This window comes from Engraulis encrasicolus, chromosome 12 (assembly GCF_034702125.1).
Source record: "Engraulis encrasicolus isolate BLACKSEA-1 chromosome 12, IST_EnEncr_1.0, whole genome shotgun sequence".
NCBI classification, from domain to species: Eukaryota; Metazoa; Chordata; class Actinopteri; order Clupeiformes; family Engraulidae; genus Engraulis; species Engraulis encrasicolus.
Window position 1 is genome coordinate 9,019,316 of NC_085868.1, and position 18,890 is coordinate 9,038,205.

The window sequence follows — 18,890 nt, forward strand, 5'->3', positions numbered from 1 at the left end:
GGACCTCTCGAGACAGCTGACGACACTGCTCACGTGACAACCAAGTTCTGGACTTTGGCACATGAACGCCACTGATCCCGGAACAATCGGAAATCATGCGTGTTTTGTTTTGGTTCTCTTTTCTTTTTTTCACTTCCACTTGAACCTCCACACCCACGATATATCATTTTAGCTGAAATAAGCTAAATTAAACAGTCAGAGACCAGCATTGCTGCCATATATGCATCTGCAATTGAATGACATCAACTGGTGTTGTTGATAGTGATTACAAGACGATATTTTAGCTTTTATGATACTGTTTACATGTCAGTTGCATGCATGGGCGCCATGTTGATGATGCGTGTGTCGTCACACAAAACACAAGCTCGGGAACTCGTTGTTCTATACTTCCGCCAGAGATCAACCTCGATAATTATCGATCTGGCATTGCGTCACCAAATGTTCACTCCCACTTTCCCGAGGTTTTAGGTCGGCTTTTTGGGGATTCTCGACTTTTTGAACGAGGTATAAATGTCTGGCGAAGTGCCGTTACTAGTTCTATCGCATCTGGTTGTCTAGTCAAGACCGCGTCGTTAGTTCTATCGCATCTGGTTGTCTAGTCAAGACCCGTTACTAATTCTATCGCATCTGTTTGTCAAGTCACCCCAACATTCTGCGCGCGTCCTTACATGTCTCCGATAGAGGCGCGTCTCACTAGATTAGGAAGTGGTGCCCATAGCAACGTACCAAGCGCAGTAGTGAATCTACTTTCTCACAAAGCCTTAGATCAACATATTCATTCATACTTAAATGCTGGTAACCGGGTGATAAGCGGAATAGCGGCCCTCGAGGTGTCCCGATATCAAGGGAAAATGGACTTGGCGAAGCGAACAGTCCTTCGGCTGCGCCGTCGGGCTGTTTAGAACGCTCCGCCTCGTCCATTATTTCCCTTGATATCGGGACACCTCGTCGGCCGCTATTCCATACGTATCGCATCGTGACCCCTATATCGGGATTCGTATCGTATCGGGAGGTGGTTGGCGATACCTTCCCCTAATGATTATGAATGGTCTTTATTCCCGTTTATCGCGCCTCCATCTACCTATTCCGTCTATTGGAATACCATTTTATATGCACACAGTATACAGTATCTGCATGATTTGACCAGGTTGAGTTCATGTGGACGTATGTCCCCCCCCCTCTCTCACACATAGTTCCAGGGGGGCAGCTGTGTCATAGTGGTTAGGGAGGTGGACTTTGCCGGTTCAAATCCCACCCTTACCCATCCTCCCTACATATCTACCCATGGCTGAAGTGCCCTTGAGCGAGGCAGCTTACCCCATACTGCTCCAGGGACTGTAACCAATACCCTGTTTCTAAGTAACTGTAAGTCGCTTTGAATAAAAGTGTCAGCTAAGTGTGATGTAATGTTACGTTCCACTGCCATGCTTGATTTTATGGATGGGACACTTTTCTTTGTACAAATCACTTGGTAACCACCAAACACGATTGACACCATCAAAATCAAATGTGTTTGTCTTGGTGTCACCAGACCACACAACATGATTCTAGCAATACATATCCTTACTCTGTTTGTCTCTGATAAACAAATTTGCTTTAAATGGTGTCACGCATGTGTGGTGGGTTGTGTGTCGTGTTCCCCCTCTCTCAGACAGGAGGGAACAGGTTGCCTCGTCACAGCCTCACACACACTGTGCTGTTGGACCATTAGTTGTTTTGTTCAGTATCCACAGCTTCTGGTCGTGCGTGCACACACACTGTGACTGTTGGTATGCCAAGCTAATTCTGGATCAGGGTTGCCAGATTGGACTGCTTAGGATGACCATCTGTGGGTAAAAAATACCCCACCTTTTATTGAATGCCTCACATTTGATGTGCTATTCTTTCACAAAGTACTCGAATGTGCTTTTGACCTCGGGAAAGCATCAATGCAGAGCTGTTGGCTAAGCGCTTTTCAGCCCCAAATCCACTAGTGATCGTACTCCAGGTTGTCAGGTTGATCGACCAGATTGATTGGGTGCTTTTCCAACTATTTAGGCAGTTTTGGATGACAATCTGCCGGTTAAAAAATGAAGTGGGGTGGTTTTTTCTGTACATGTATGACTATAGAAATCAATAGAAACTATTTCAAAAATTTGCCTCCAGGTGGTTTTTGAGAATTTGTTGGAAGTTTTAAGTCGCATCTGGCAACCCAAAGCTAAGGGCTTTAACAATACACTCAACTCACGATTCGGTTCCTATCACGATCTTTGACTTATGGTTTGATACAGCCCCCGATTTTTTAAATGTATGTTTTTAAATTAATTAGTTTTTCTTTTTCACATTTGCCAACATTGAAATAAAATTATAAATAATAAACTATGATGCTTTATAGTTAGAACAGGTTGCAGGAGGCTATTAATGATTTAAAAATGTAAAAAATAATAATGGTGATCATGTAAATCTTGGAAGCACTATCATATCATATCATGTGGTTGTTTTTTGGACTGAAGGGTAGCAGAAACTTGAAACTGCCTATATACTTACTGATACTGCCATCTTGCATCACGATATAGTATCGTTGTGACCCTGCGTATCGTGATTTCTCTGTTCGGTACAATATCGTTACAGCCCTACTGGCTAATGGCTGTTCCATTGCTGTTATTTTGACCGTGCTAAGCGAAATATTATGTAATGGCAATATTTTGTAGACTTGTGACTGGAGTTGATCATAGTGATTTATTTCAAGTGTTTGTGTGCACGCGTGTGTGTGTGTGTGTGTGTGTGTGTGTGTGTGTGTGTGTGCGTGTGCGTGTGCGTGTGCGTGTGCGTGCGATTAGTGACTTGAAATGTACTGTTTGTGCGTAATGCATATGATTGTACATGACGCGAAATTTAATATGAAGCAATATGCATTTCTGTGTGTGCATGCGTGTGTGTGTGTGTGCGTGCGTGTGTGTGCGTGTGTGTGCGTGCGTGTGTGTGTGTGCGTGTGCGCGTGCAGGGCTGATGTCATTGTCAAGGCAGAGCTCAGAGGAGAGGAAGGTGCTGGGAGCATCGGAGCGGTGTGGGGTCAGAGCCATGGAGACGGACACCACCACTGTCCCCACTACCATCACCCTCCTGGCCTCCGTCAAGGAGCAGGTACACACACACACACACACACACACACACACACACACACACACACACACACACACACACACACACACACACACACACACACACACACACACACACACACACACACACACACACAGCAAACCCCTTTAGCATGAACAGTAAAGGTTAAGTTGGACGGTAACACTTTATTTTAGGGATACATCTATTAGCACTAATACCTACATTGTCCCTGTATAAGAAACTTGTAAGACATGTACAAAGCAAAATCAAACATTTGTTAGGCATGTATTCGCAAATGTCTTGTTCATGCACAATAAGGGATTTATTACCAATTTAACCTTAGTAAGGACCTTAGTAGGCCTTAGTGTTTGCTTAGAACATGCCTTACAAGTTACTTATGCAGGCATTAACATTGTATGTATTAGTGCTAATAGATGTATCCCTAAAATAAAGTGTTACCAGTTGGACTGCATTGTAATTGCATTTTAGATACAGTAGTAGTATTTGCTTCTCAAGATATCTATACTTTAATGTAAGTTCTTTGATTCGATTCTGTGAGTGGTCAACTTCGTTGGCATGATGTACTGTGCGAATCAGTGCTGTTGTTGATCGTAATCCTAAATCATTATGCATCAGTAAAATGTTTTTATGCAACGTGCTGCAGCCTAATGACCAGGTTTGCCTGATGCACTGCATGCCGTACTTATATTTGGTCAGCTTTGGCCAGCCACACCCATTTTCGCCCCCACATGACCGTGAGGTCGCAACTTGCAGAGCCATGGAAGTAAGAGTTAGGCTAATCCCATTGACCTCCGCGTTCCAGCAACAAAGATGGCGGCTCATGGAGCCTTTGACACATATATCGCTATTGACATAGTTCCAAAATAGTTCCAGGAAGTGAGCGTTGAACACAGAAGGTGTAGTAAACTGGTACCAGCAACTGGTACCTTGACAATGTGAATATCTTCCCGGAAAATGATGGATTTAAAAGGGAAGTAGAGACTTTCTTAAATGTTGTGTTAAAACAGCTGGTAAAAGTGAAGGAGTTACCGATGTCTGGAAAATTGTATGTATTATATTTCCTTAAAAGCAAGCATTAGGTATATTCTATTAAAATCCCTTCACTCGTAATTAATACACTCTATCATAGCCTACATAAAGATAGTGTGGAGGTCACTGACATGGGGCCTTGCTGTCCTGAACAGCCACATAATGTTAATGACATGAAGCCATTTTGAACCTTTTGCCATGTCATCATAGTACCTTGACTACAAGCTTTATAGAGAAGCCAAACAACACGATTCACTATGAGTCGTGTACTACCTACAGTGTACAGTATATCACGAAAGTGAATACACCCCTCACAGTTTTGCAGATGTTTGAGTATATCTTTTCATAGGAAAGCATTACAGAAATGTAACTTTGACACAATGATTAGTGACCTTTTAACAACATATTTAACCACTTGAATTTCTTGTTCACTCAGAAAAAAACTAAATACAGCCATTAATGTTTGAACATGTACTCACAAAAGTGAGTACACCCCAGATTAAAATCCGGTAGAGAAGGGGCTATGTTGGCTCGAATTGTCTCGAAATGAAACGAAATGAAAAGGGATGACAAGGGAGGTCATCAGTGTGCGTTTCAACCTTTCTTTGCATTGAACTTTTACATTTTGAGTCTGCATCTGGCTTAAATAGATTGGTGTGAGATTTGAATGCAATCCTATGGAGAATATCATGATCTGCTTCAGTAGTCACAGTGCATGTTGACATGTATGTTTCTTTTAGGTGTATTTCAGATTGCCAATGTTGACAGCATCCATGCATCCCTGAACCATGTCAGTCCCACTACCATGCTTGGCTTATGAGAGGATACACCTTTTTTGTACAACTCACTTGTTTACCACCACACATGCTTGACACCATCTAAAGCAAATTTGTTTATCTTGGTCTCAAGAGAGATGAACAGACCAAGGATATGGATCACTGGAACCATGTTGTGTGATCTGAAGAGACCAAGATAAACAAATTTGCTTTAGATGGTGTCCAGCATGTGTGGTGGTAAACAAGTGAGTTGTACAAAAAAGGTGTATCCTCTCATAAGCCAAGCATGGTAGTGGGACTGACATGGTTTGGGGATGCATGAATGCTGTCAACATTGGCAATCTGAAATACACCTAAAAGAAACATACATGTCAACATGCACTGTGACTACTGAAGCAGATCATGATATTCTCCATAGGATTGCATTCAAATCTCACACCAATCTATTTAAGCCAGATGCAGACTCAAAATGTAAAAGTTCAATGCAAAGAAAGTTTGAAACGCACTCCAATGACCTCCCTTTTAATCCCTTTTCATTTCGAGACGATTCGAGCCAACATAGCCCCTTCTCTACCGGATTTTAATCTGGGGTGTACTCACTTTTGTGAGTACATGTTCAAACATTAATGGCTGTATTTTGTTTTTTTCTGAGTGAACAAGAAATTTAAGCGGTTAAATATGTTGTTAAAAGGTCACTAATCATTGTGTCAAAGTTACATTTCTGTAATGCTTTCCTATGAAAAGATATACTCAAAAATCTGCAAAACTGTGAGGGGTGTATTCACTTTCGTGATATACTGTATGTAGGGCAAACACGGGGCCTGTGATGATGATGATGATGATGATGATGATGATGATGATGGTGATGATGATGATGATGGTGATGATGATGATGATGATGATGATGATGATGATGATGATGATGATGATGATGATGATGACAATGCATATTATGATGGAGAAGTGCAGGTGATTACTAAAGTGTATCAAAGCTACCAGCTTGGAAAAAAACAACCTGCTTGGGCCTTCAAGATGGTAGATTCCAGAGTTTGTTTTTAATCTGCAGTCGGCAGACATTCTGATTTCTGACCTACAGCGGAGCTGGCTGATGGAGGCGAGGGTTGGGGGGTTGGGCACGGGGATTACAGAGTAAAGCTTAACAAGCTGACATTTTGCCGGAACACACACACTCTCACACACACACACACACACACACACACACACACACACACACACACACACACACACACACACACACACACACACACACACACACACACACACACACAAATGTATTTTTTGTACAATCTTACTCAGTAATAACCATTACTTCATCCATACCAATGACTACATGACTTTAATGCAAAGTTCCAGTGTGCCAGGGGTGGGAATTGAATGTCATTGGTCAGATTGGTGGTGGGCAGGGAAGCTGACAGAGAGGGACAAAGGGGTCAACTGTTGTCCTGGGCCCAGGGAGATGTAGGTCCTCATTACATTGCATGTAATGCTTTTAGGTGACTTTGTCCCGGGCCCAGCGAATGCTGTCAGTGGCCCTGGTGGTGGGTGTAGAGACTTAGTGGACCACTTGATGGCCTTATAAAACATCTGGCAGTTTATTTCACAGTTTATACACAGGAAAACTCCAATTGTTCATCTCAATCTAGCAACGATATTTATGACCTTTATTGTTTTTATTTGGTTGCTGGAGTGCAGAATAAATCGACAGCACGTGAACGCATTGTCCTGTATTTTTCACAGCACCATCCCGAGCTGATTTTTTTTCTTTTTGTTTTTTTTGTATTGAACTCTTGTCAAAGGAAAGTCAGATTGAATTGTCATCCCTTTCATTGTGAAGAAATTGTGAGAAAAAATAAATAAATAAATATATATATTTGAAATGCCAGCCATATGTGATTCACCAGAGCAGTATGAGAGGAAGAAAGCAGGCCTCAGCTTCTCTTTCCGTTCAGAATCCACTTATTCTCAAACGTGCGTTGCAAATAGGCAAATTATAAAACGTGAGATCAGATGTACAGCAGAGATTTGAAGTTGAATAGAGTGCTGGTGGTTGGGGCGGTGGTGGCTCAGGTGGTAGGGTCGCCTGTTTGGCAACCAGAAAGTTGCAGGTTCGATCTTAGCTCTTCCTGACCCCAAAAATGTGTCCTTGAGTGGCAGGGTGGCACCCTGCATGGCAGCCACTGTCACTGGTGTGTCAATGGTTGAATGTGAGGCATACAATGTAAAGCATTTTGAGTGCTCAAAGGAGTGGAAATGTGCTATATAAATCCCTTTAGTGGTACAAGGCATGCAAAAAGCACCCTGGTCACCCAGTGGTTACACTGTCAAATCTACTTTTTCACCTAATGCCAGAAGATTGTTAATACGTCATCTTTACAGACTGGCATATTTCTCTCAGTGCTGAACAACTACAGGCACGCAGCTAATTTAAATTCTTTGGGAAGGTACACTATATATTTTTTATTTTTGGGGGGTTTTTTTGCCTTTATTTTTGACCGGACAATGGAGGAAAGACAGAAAATGAGTGGGGAGATACAGACGGGGAAGGATCGGCAAATGACCCGGGTAGTACTGTAACCCAGTGCCCTACCGTTAGGCCACGGCAGGGCCAGGAAGATGATTTTAAAAGTAATTTCTGACATCTGTCAATTCAGACTATCTCCTCCTTGTGATGCCAGGCAAGATTATAATACAAAGGTCATTATCACATTTGTGAACGGAATGTAGAATGCAGAAAAGTCCCCCAAAAGTTACTCTGCATTGTTTGACCACAGGGAAAAGGAATTGTTTTCTCCAAGGAGGAAGGGCGACACTGATATAACAAGCCACAAGCCACGGAAAGGACAGGGGGTAGTAGCTTGACTCGCACACAGTGAATCCTTGTCAAACCCGCAGTAGGCAATCAGGTAATCTGCAAGGGTCATTGCTGGGCTTGGCAGAAGGGAAAGGTCTCTCTTATCATGTATGATGCCATGATGACACCCTCTTCACACAGCACTTGAGACATTAGCTATATGTGTAATCTTAGTGGTTTATTTCCAAAAATGAATGCTGCCCCAATTTGATCTTTTTCATGCAAGTAAAATAAACTAATGTTTACTGGTCTAAGAGGTTTGAGAAACTGATTAAATGCTTGTACAATGACTAAAATTCAACTTTTTTTCTGAGATATTCTTTGGAATGTGGTGTGCTCATTTCTGCACCACCCTAAGTTTCCCAAAACTGAAAAAATATGTAATCTAAGTAATATTATAAATCCTTCTTTTATGTTGTAAGTTTAACAGGTAGTGTATAGTGTATAGTGTATCTATGCATATTGTGGAGATATCGTTTGTGTTTAGTGAAATATTGTTCAAAATGTTACCTTACAAAAAGAATGCACTGACAGAAGAACATTGTGAAGGAAAAAATACCAATAGAAAGCATGTCTGCTAAGGATTCATTTATTTCAGATTGTTATTTTTCTGTACATGCAGCCGAACTTGCAATTCTGTATTTAAGCATGAGACTTGGGTAAATTGGTAGGCAAGAGAAAAATGGCTTTTGTTTGAAAATGTTCGTCTGTATGTTTCCGAAGGAGCTGCAGTTTGAAAGGCTGACCCGGGAGTTGGAGGCAGAGCGTCAAATTGTTGCCAATCAGCTTGAGAGATGCAGGCTGGGGGCGGAGTCACCGGGAGCTGCCAGCATCAGGTATCAATAGACACGAAAGCCAAAACCCATATTAAGGCAGGAACATGCTTACTGTGTGACCTTACGTATGCATACCATAGTGTGCAAATCGAGTGCATGTACTTGCGGCAGAACTATCAGAGCACTATGCTCAAAAAACAGATATCACCCAGGGACAGATAACCATTTAGGCTTTTGTCAAAAAAACCTCCACCACTGTTTGCATAGATATGTCACTGACTGATAGCCTTCGTCCATCTGCATGAGAACCAGGTTAACTGATCGATGCATGTTTTCGGAAGATCGCCCCTAGCGGTTGTGGCAATATTGCACCATGCACATGCATCACCGTAGTGTGAAGTGAAGTACCTCATGCAAAATTTACTGAAAATATGCATGCCTAATGCATTCATGCATGAAATGTGCACATGCACACGTATCCCTCAGTAAGTATATTCTAGCCATGATATTGCATTGCAATACAGTACATTACATGATGACAACAGGAGCCATATCATATCACTTTACATTACACTGCATTGCATTGCATTGCTATGTGAGCCATATGGAAACTACATTTCCCTGTTACCTGTTACCTGTCTGTTTCAAATGTAAGGTTAGTATGTATGCCTGTGGCTCTGGTGGTGTACAATTTATTGTTGTGTTTGGTCTTGTTATGACATGTCAACACAAAACTTCATCAAATAACAGGGTGCTTTCAACGTGGTGCCCAAAGTAGGTGTGTGAGACCATGTTTACATATACTGTATGAGTGGATTTTTAGAATTTATGTCGATTTATGTGTTATGCCTTACAGTGTGAAATATGGCACGAGTCACTCGGCAAAGTGGCTGTTTGCCAGTCATCGTTTTAAAAAAACGAAAAAAACATTCTTGTGTTTGTCTTGTTAACTGTTCGTATCGGTTGCATTTTTAGAAATATAAATCATATTAGTATTATTATGTAATATATATTTTAGAAAAATATCTGTTTCAGGGAGCTGAAACTGTTATGTGTAAACAGATGTAAACCAAACAGATGTAAACCTACCGTATGTGTTTACAAACATATCCATGTACCGGTGAACAGGCTCTGAAACACCCACCCTCACACCCACACACATCCACACACATCGACACATGCTCACACCCACGCAGATTCACACTCACGCTAACGCTCGCAAATGAACGCACTGTCTGAAGCTCTCACACACCCCATACAATGATGCCATCATATCCCGTTTGCTTCCTGCCACCATCGAGCTAGGCTAGCAAGGCTAGCAAGGCTGCCGAGCTTCGCTCGAGTTTATTCCAGGAGACAGGGTTTTTCCAGGGTACAGGGCCTGTAATTGTGTGTGGTGGTCCACCCAGGCACTGTGCTAATTCAGTGTTGACTCTTTGGCATAATGGCTGATAACAAGATGTTACGGCTCTTTTTTGCTCTAAGCCCTCCCTTTGCTGCAGTCCCCCCAGTGTGCTGGGCTCATCTCCATCTGGCAGAATTAGACACTCTCTAGTCCTCTCTCTCTCTCTCTCTCTCTCTCTCTCTCTCTCTCTCTCTCTCTCTCTCTCTCTCTCTCTCTCTCTCTCTCTCTCTCTCTCTCTCTCTCTCTCTCTCTCTCTCTCTCTGTCTCTCTCTCTCTCTCTCTCTCTCTCTCTCCCCCCATCACTCCCTCCCTCCCTCCCTTTATTAGTTGTTGTATACACATGCACAGACAAATATAGAAAGGCTGGCGAGGTGGTCAGATCAGCCTCTTTGGAGTTATCAGAAAGATTTTGTGTTTAGGTGTGATTGGAGATTGTGAGTACCTTTCTGTTTCCATATGCTTTGTGTTGGGCTTTATGGTGTTGAAAAGGTACACAATATGCTGGGTTTGTGTGTAAATCGATGACATAAATCTCGTAACTGCATTTGTGTAAGTATGTGTGTGTGTGTGTAATGGAAATTTTGTATTTGGAAATTCGCTTTTAAGCATGTGTGTGTGGGTGTTTGCATGTGCACCCAAATGTGTGTTCTCTTCCGCCACACGGGTCTGTGATGGAGTGTTTTTGGCATTTAATAAAGTGTGGGGAGTGCTGGCATGTGATGGCCGTTTTTAGCCTGTGGCACCTCTCCATCAGCTGATCAGATTAAAGGGGAGGAATGAGGAGGTTGATACACATTATGACAGAGTCCATCCGAAAGTCCCTACTGCCTTCCTATGTAGAAGGCAAAAAATAAAGAAGCAACTATGTAGTACATCCGAATAGCCTAGTAGGCTTTCAACCAGGAGGTGAACGGTACCCGGATCACATTCTATATCCGGTCAGCAGGCAAACGATGGTTACTTTGCTATCCCAGAAGTCTGCAAGAGGTTGACAACTGAACAGTCATTTGTAATTAGTAGCATCAGGGGCAGCCCCTTAGCGTCCGTTCTGGTTCAAAGATTATGTAAATGACAATACTGTCGTCCAACAGTCCGAATTTTGCTTACTATTGGCTGGCTTTACATAGATACTACTGGTCAGGACGCCAAGTGATAGCTACTGTTAAGGAGGCAGTGACTACTACAGGATTGGGATGTAGCCAGAGACTGCCACCTACTGCTGTGCACAGTCAGTGCTAGAGGACATTGTTGTGTGCTTTGTGGAAATAGCTGGGTGGAGTGGCAATTGCACAATGTGTGTACTGTCTATGTGTATGTGGTTTGGCATGTGATAGGCATAAATGTGTGGCCATCCTAAGGCTGCTTTTGCCACATCTATTACAATGTGTTTCTTCACACATTGCCGGGTGTTTGGAACTGTTCACACATCAGCAGTGACCCCAAGTGAAATATGCTGTTGAAAGCTATCTTTTGGTATAAGCCTTTGGGTCACAGTGAAGGGGGAAGGAGGATTCAACTCTCTGTTTTTCTCTATTTACATGTAAATGTGAAACGTGTATCGGAGCAGCTTGGGAATCATTTTAACCCATTGATGCCTAAGGCACCTGCAAAATGAGAGGCTTGCTAAATGCTTAAGCCTGTTTGGGGAAAAGGTGCCCTCAGCCTATAAAAACCTAAATTTCTCAGTCACAGAAGCACATCAAAACATGAAATGAGTTGCATTTAAAAGCTAAGCCCCCCATCTTGCATCAGAATATTAGCCAGACTCCCTCCTCCTGTGCACTTTTACTTGACGGCTAAGAAATGGGGCACCTAAGTCACGCACCCTCTACTTCTGGACCATGTGGCCTTAACTCGCAAAAAATTGGGCATGTGTTTGATGTGTTTGTTTGCTGCTTTTGCTATGCAGTGCGCATGTGCACTTTGCCATTTCAATGCAATCTAGTTAGAATTTTCTAACCAGAATGCAATGTAATGAAACAGAATGCATTGCAATGGCAAAGTCTGCATGCGCGCTGCATAGCAAAAGCAGCACTGCTCCATCAAAAACTAGCCCATTGACTGGAAGTGAATGGGACCAGTCAAGGTAAATCCTGATTCCATTTGACACATCTCTTACTCTGGATTTCACGTGATAGCAGTGACTTTTACATGTAAAGGGTTGGATTGGCGCCGTAAGACCACTCATTTTCGTCAGGAAAGCAACATTATTTAGATTTTGTACGAGACTACGTGTAACTGAAAGGCAACATGCAATCTGTCCACTTCATGGATAATATGGCCATTGGATTGCTGTAACATCTGAACACAGTGCTGTCCTAATTGCTGCAATGTGACAATGTGCTTTCTGATTTGAAGATTGCATTGGCGTCGTCGAGCATGTGAAAAACGTGAGAAACAAATTGTACTGGTGAAATGACAAGGCAGGATGATGCGTGATTATGGCGACCTGGATCTGCTCAAGTGGCTCCTGCTTCCTGCTATGGGAGCTGGGAAGCTACAAAGTTGCGTGAGAAAGAAATTGCACTGAATATCTGCCAGAGGACAAACATCCATGGAATTATATCATTCTAAGGACATCTTCTTCACAGTCGAGAGGGAGGGGAGGGGAGGGGAAGGCAACAAGAACGTTGCTATTTTGCACGGGCTGTCAGATTCAGCCGAGGAGATTTGAACTAGCTTGGCCCCAGGGACCAAAAGCGCAGTGGTTTATGTCACATCCAATTAACAGCATTAACTCAAGAGTTTCCTCTATGGACTTGGGTCGTGGCTGAAAGACTGCTCTTTATCTTTCTTCTTCTTCTTCCCCTCTTTCATATACTTGTGCACCTCTCATTTTCTCCCAACTTCAGAGTGTTTTTTTTTTACCTCTCTCAGTGCCCCTCTTTGTGTTTGATTTCACCTGTCCTCTTACATATAACAGCAGTAGAGTTATTACTTAAAGCTTGTTGGACTAATGTCTTATGTCTAATGTCTTTGTCTCTCTGTTTTCTCTCTCTCTCCATCTCTCTCTCTCTTTCCCACGCACACACACTCATGGACTGCCTATCTTATTCTTCTCTTGTACCACCATGTACTCTTTCTCTCCTTCCTCTGCTCTGTCGTTTTCTTTTCCTCTCTCCTTTCTCCTGCTCCCCTACCTGTCTCCTCTTCTGCTGCCTCCTCGACTCCTCTTCTGCCCATCGTCTCCAGCTCATCAGAGCAGTCATTTCCCTGGAGGTCAGCAGGTATGACCCGCCACCTTCACTCTTCCTCTTTGTTCTTCTCGCATCACACACATACTCTCACACGCGCGTGCACACACACACATGCAGGCACACACACGTGTCTGGTTGGTTTCTCCCTTTACGCAGATTACTTGATACAACCTATTCCGATTCTTTCAAATATCATCAACAAACTAAATTGCAATGACAAACTGTTACAGTGGTATTACGTTTTAAAGTGGGTAGGTAGGTAAGTAGACGATTAGCAGATCACTAGGCCGATGGATTTTATGACTTGTAGAAGTTCAGTCCTCACAGATGGCAACTTTGCATGTTTTTTTCCCTCTCCTCTTTGAATTTTGGGTGATGCCTCCATCGACAGATTGCACACTCTTATGTGAGCATCGTGCTTGATCCATAGTCAGACTGATCACATCTGCTATGAGCCATGCTGTCCTGCTTTTTATCCTCCAAAAGAGAGACAAATGGGAAAATAGAGATATGACTTGAAGGCAAGATTCAACAGGCATGTCTCTATGTGTTACAACTTACAATACAGTAATGTTCAATATATTACCTGTTTTCATACATGATGAGACTGTGCTGGTCCATCATTGTGTCATTTGTATAGCCATATGAACATGCACCATGCACTACAAATTTATAAATTCACAGTTTATTAAGTATGATTTCAAAAAGGGCTTAAGCACTACGTAAGTTCACACAAAAGACCAACAGTATCAATCGTGATTTGTGTGGGTATACTTCTCGAACGGGAACATTTCAAGGCAACTACACACAACAAATAAAGACACGCTGCACCTTTTCTCCTCTTCATGACAAGTAAGGAAAGATAGAAGGGGCAAAACTGGCATTTCATTTATTTAAACTCGAAGAATCATTGAGGGCCCAGCCCTCATTTACAATGATGTCGAGTAAACAAACAATTGCACATATAAAATCATATATAAACAACGAACATACACAATACACCATAAATCATATAAGAGATAAGAATTAAGACAAACTATGAATTAAAACTTATGAGTTAAAACAAGTGCAAGTATGTGATAAAAAACTTCCCAGTGTAACTTTAAAATGTTCTAATGGCACAAAGGTTTGAAGACCCATCCTTAGTTGTAAGTTATTCCAAACTGAAGGTCCACAGACACTAAAAGCTGTTTTACCCAGTTCTGTGCGGGCATAAGGGACCTCCAGTAAAAAATTGCTGCTGCGGGTTTGGTATGGGTTGGAGTGCCAAACTAAAAGAGATGAAATATAAAATGGGAGTTTGCCAGTGAGGGCCTTATAAATAAAAATAAAATAATGCATGTCCCTTCTGTGAGAAAGTGGAGCCCACCCAACTTTATCATATAACAGGCAATGATGTGTACTATATGGATCCCCAGTAATAAAACGAAGAGCTGAATGATAGACAGTGTCAAGTGCCTTCAGATTAGAGAGTGGTGCATGTCTGTAAATAATATCACCATAGTCAAGGGAAGACAGAAAAGTAGCTTCAATTAACTTTTTTCTGCAGAAAACAGGAAAGTGATATTTATTTCTGTGCAGGAAAGATAGCTTTTGTCTGAGCGTAGTGACAAGACAGTCAGTATGTTTCTTGAATGTGAACTTGTCATCTAGCCAGATTCCCAGGTACTTATAATGTGATACTCTCTCAATAACAGACCCATCTAAAGTAGATATATTAAAATCATTTTTCATGCCATGCTTAGATCGAGTAAAGACCATACATTTAGTCTTGCTTACATTAAGTAGAAGCTTAAGACTAATGAAGGCATTTTGTAGGATATTAAAAGACTGCTGCAATTTCTCCAAGGCTAGCTGTACAGAATCCGCAACACAATACAAAATTGTATCATCTGCATATAGATGAATAGAGCAGTTGGAAAGGAGAGAAAGTATGCTATTTATGTACATGGTGAAGAGTACCGGACCTAATACTGAACCTTGTGGGACCCCCTTGGTTATTAGCAGGGGGTCAGATTGAGTATTACCCAATTTTACAGTATGGTGTCTGTTTGAAAGGTAGCTCTGGAACCATTTACAGGCACTTGCATTAAAACCAATACCAGGCAGAATTTGTAGAAGCAGAGAATGGTCCACGGTGTCAAATGCTTTGGATAAGTCCACAAAGATGGCAGCACAATGTTTTTTCTTGTCAAGAGAAGTGATAATATCATCCATTACTTTAGTAGCAGCAGTAACTGTACTATGTTTAGGCCTAAAGCCTGATTGGAGAGGGCTCAAAATATTATTGGTATTTAGAAATTCTTTGAGCTGATCATTTACCAACTTCTCTAGTATTTTTGAGAGACACGGTAGCTTGGATATTGGTCGATAGTTGTTAGGGTCAGTCTTATCACCCCCCTTGTGCAACGGGGTAATGTGTGCAAATTTCCATATAGATAGGTAGGCTATAACAAAAAGGCAGTGAGCAATTTGTAGTGATGTTGTTGATGAGCACTGTTTTTAATAGCAGCAGGGTTTCGTGCAAAAATTCTACCGACAGTTGTCAAAGCTGTGTGCTGAAGATTGACTTTGCTCTCCCTGATTTGGAAGGCTGATAGGCCTACTTGTCCTACTTGTCCGTTGGAAAATGCCTCCAATGCCATTTTTTTAACTTTTGCATTTAATTATTGAAAATGACTGACGTCCTTTCATCTTTTTGTGAATTCTTGCCATTCAAATCCTTTGAGAACATACTTAAAGACACAGAAATAAAGAGACTTGTACCAGTGTTTCCACATTAATGACTGGCATCGCACAGCACTAAGAGCAGGTTTTGACAGCGGCATAAGAATTTGATTACATGAACCATCCAATCTGCAGATTTATGTGTACATTACATTTCTCAAGAACTGTGTCTGTGTCCTCATCTTAGATGTGCAGGCCGTGGGAGAGACGCGGCCCCAGGGAGGGGAGGGGACCTCCAACTCGCCCTCGTTTGGGGCTAGAGGGGAACAGGACCGCCTCTCTCTCTACTCACCCGAGTTGGAGCAGGTGTCTCTGCATGAACGTGAGGGTCTGTCCATAATCACACTCACACACATCAAGTCTTACACATCCTGCTCAGAGTTGTATGAAGTACAAGAAGAAGTAGTCTTACAGATCTAATTGTACAACGCTAGTGGTATGATATTGCATGGTTTCAACTTTGTAATATCACACTTCTGGTGCCTTACTTAAATCTGTACTTCTACTTCACTTAATACAACTCTGATTGCTGCTGCATAACCCACTCTCAACTGTGCTTGGGGCATGTCTGCTGATATTGATAATTAATATTGAACAGCTTGTTTTGCTAAGTGCTTATACAAGTGAGTAGGCCTATAAGTTGGTCCAATAAATAGCTTTGCTCTACATGAAAATGCCAATGGCTTCTACAAGTCATGAATAGTTTTCTGTGGTTTTAAAAGCATGTACATTGTATATCAAACTAGAGGGGTCAGAATAATGCAGAATTGAGCTTTAGTCCTGTCTTGTTCACCTTTTTCATTTAATAGCTAATTTTACTTATATTTTTATGAATCGTTTCTAATCTACTTAAACCTCTTCTCTACAACTCCCTTACTTATTCTTGTTTGTCTTTTCCAGGGTCAGTGGCAAACTCACGCAGTTCGACACAAATGAACTCGTACTCTGACAGTGGCTACCAGGAAGTCAGTGGTTACTATAGCAACAGTGCCACCCCGGGTCGCTTGGAAGGAAGGTCACAGTCAACGAGCTCCGCCCCCAGTGGAAGCTCCACACTTGGCAAACAGGTACTTACCATCATTAGAGGTCGAGAGAGTAGTGGTAGGCCCTTCTTCACTGACCATTGTTATGGTACAAATACACCAGACGCGACTAGAGCGACAACGGTGACGGGAGTAATTGACTTTGTATGGAGTCACTGACGACAGAAGAGACAAAAGCGATTTGGGCGATAAGAGGCGATTTGAGCGACTTGTAGTTGTAACTTCGGCAAATATTATGCTAATTAGCTATGATGCAGTTCGGCGACAACCACCATGGCCAATTGGAATGTCGTAATGCTTGCACTCTGCTTTTAATGGGCATACTCTGTTGCTTCCTCTGTTGCTAGCGATTCTTTGTAGCTTAGGTCGCCTCTGGTGTGTTTGCTGGGTTTGATGTCGAGAGAGTAATGTGGCACTTTTAATGTTACTGGAGGCTTGTTTGAATATCTCATCCGGATGTATCCTACCTTATATCTGTGTGTGACAAATGTTTTCATGTTAAATGTGAAATATTGTTCTCCTTGTATATAGTAGAAGTGTTACATTACTATTCATGCCTTCATCTGGTATGTGTTTGGGGTGTTTCTGTGTTTTAGGGGGCGGGGGTAATGCGCCGTGTCAACTCGGTGCCATCCCGTGCACAGTCTCCGCTCCAGGGTGCCAGCTCATCTTCGCCCACACACCCGCCGCCGCCGCTACGCACCTCCTTGGGCGGCAGCCCCTTCTCTTCGCCCATCGTCTGTGAGCCCAAGCCCCTCGCCAGCATCTTCCCTGGCACTACGCTTCCCCCCACCTCGTCCCACACGCCTGACCCGCTGCAACGCCGCGCCTCGGTCTCTGGTTCGGACTCTGGGGCCTCCACACCAACCCTGCGACGCGCAAACATGTCTGCCCAGCCACAGCACTACGGGAGCCTCGCACGACAAGAGCCCGTCCTGGGGTACGACCCTGAGCTAGGTTATGTCTACGATGCTTACGAGAGGATGACACTTCCAAGACCTGACAGCCTTACAGGTGAGCGGGATATTGAGTAGGGTGAACGTGTTGTCCAGGACAGAAGTAGAGGAACAGAAATAAATGTTTGAAGAGGAAGGAGATGAGAGAAAGGAAGTTAGGAGGAAGAGGAGAGGAGGTAGGGGAGGAATAATCTAAGGGCCTTTTCATTATGTTTTTGAGCTACACTGCTCTGACAAGAGTGCCCTAGTAGTCACATAATGTCCCACAGGACTCACAAGCAGAAATTATTTCCCGGTCCACATCTTGGCCCAGAATTTACAAGACTGAACAATATACTGTAGAGCTGTTTTTGAATGTGCACCATTTTTTGTAGTATTTTGTCCTTTACATAAAAGCTAGTAATTCAAAAGCACTAGTTAAAAAAGACTAGATTAAGACCAAGCAGGACCAAAATTGAAAGAATTGAACTCTGCATGCTAGTTAACATTTGCATATATTGATAGAATGAGCCCCATAGCCTGCTAGCCTTGCCAGACGTAAGCACTACCGTCCAAAAAAATGTTCTCCCACGTTTTGTGTCTGGACCGGCTGTTCTAGCAGGGGTTCACCCCTCCCACTATTCATTTTTTTCCAATTCGGCCGCTCCAGACCCTCTGTATTAACCCCTTAGCGCAGCATTATGGCTCTCTGTAATGTCATAGCAATGTTGTTATGATGTAGTTAAGCATTTTCAGCAAGTGAATAGGGTCGCCGGTGACCCCTGCTGCAGTAAGAGGCTACAGAAATTTGTACGAGAGCCATTTTTGATTTTCACATATTTTCAATATTTCCAAGCATTATTCTTGTGTGCATATCATTTTCTTCTCAGTGTTTTCAGTACTTAGTTTTATTGGATCATAATTATTAGCATATCTTAGCATAATCACTGGAAGTAAATGGGAACATTAGCATCAAGCCACAAGTGATCACATTAAATAGCTGTTTT

The 18,890-nt window shown here is 42.4% G+C and overlaps 1 protein-coding gene across 1 annotated transcript in view; it reads left to right on the forward strand.

Moving 5' to 3' along the window:
- The first annotated feature begins 2,988 nt into the window (after positions 1 to 2,988).
- pkp4 (plakophilin 4) overlaps positions 2,989 to 18,890 on the forward strand; it is a 33,715-nt gene continuing 17,813 nt past the window's right edge. Inside the window, exons 1-6 of the mRNA XM_063212737.1 lie at positions 2,989 to 3,123; positions 8,524 to 8,636; positions 13,174 to 13,208; positions 16,093 to 16,233; positions 16,806 to 16,972; positions 17,545 to 17,962. Coding sequence (XP_063068807.1) covers positions 2,989 to 3,123; positions 8,524 to 8,636; positions 13,174 to 13,208; positions 16,093 to 16,233; positions 16,806 to 16,972; positions 17,545 to 17,962 — 1,009 coding nt within the window. The remainder of the gene's footprint in view (positions 3,124 to 8,523; positions 8,637 to 13,173; positions 13,209 to 16,092; positions 16,234 to 16,805; positions 16,973 to 17,544; positions 17,963 to 18,890) is intronic.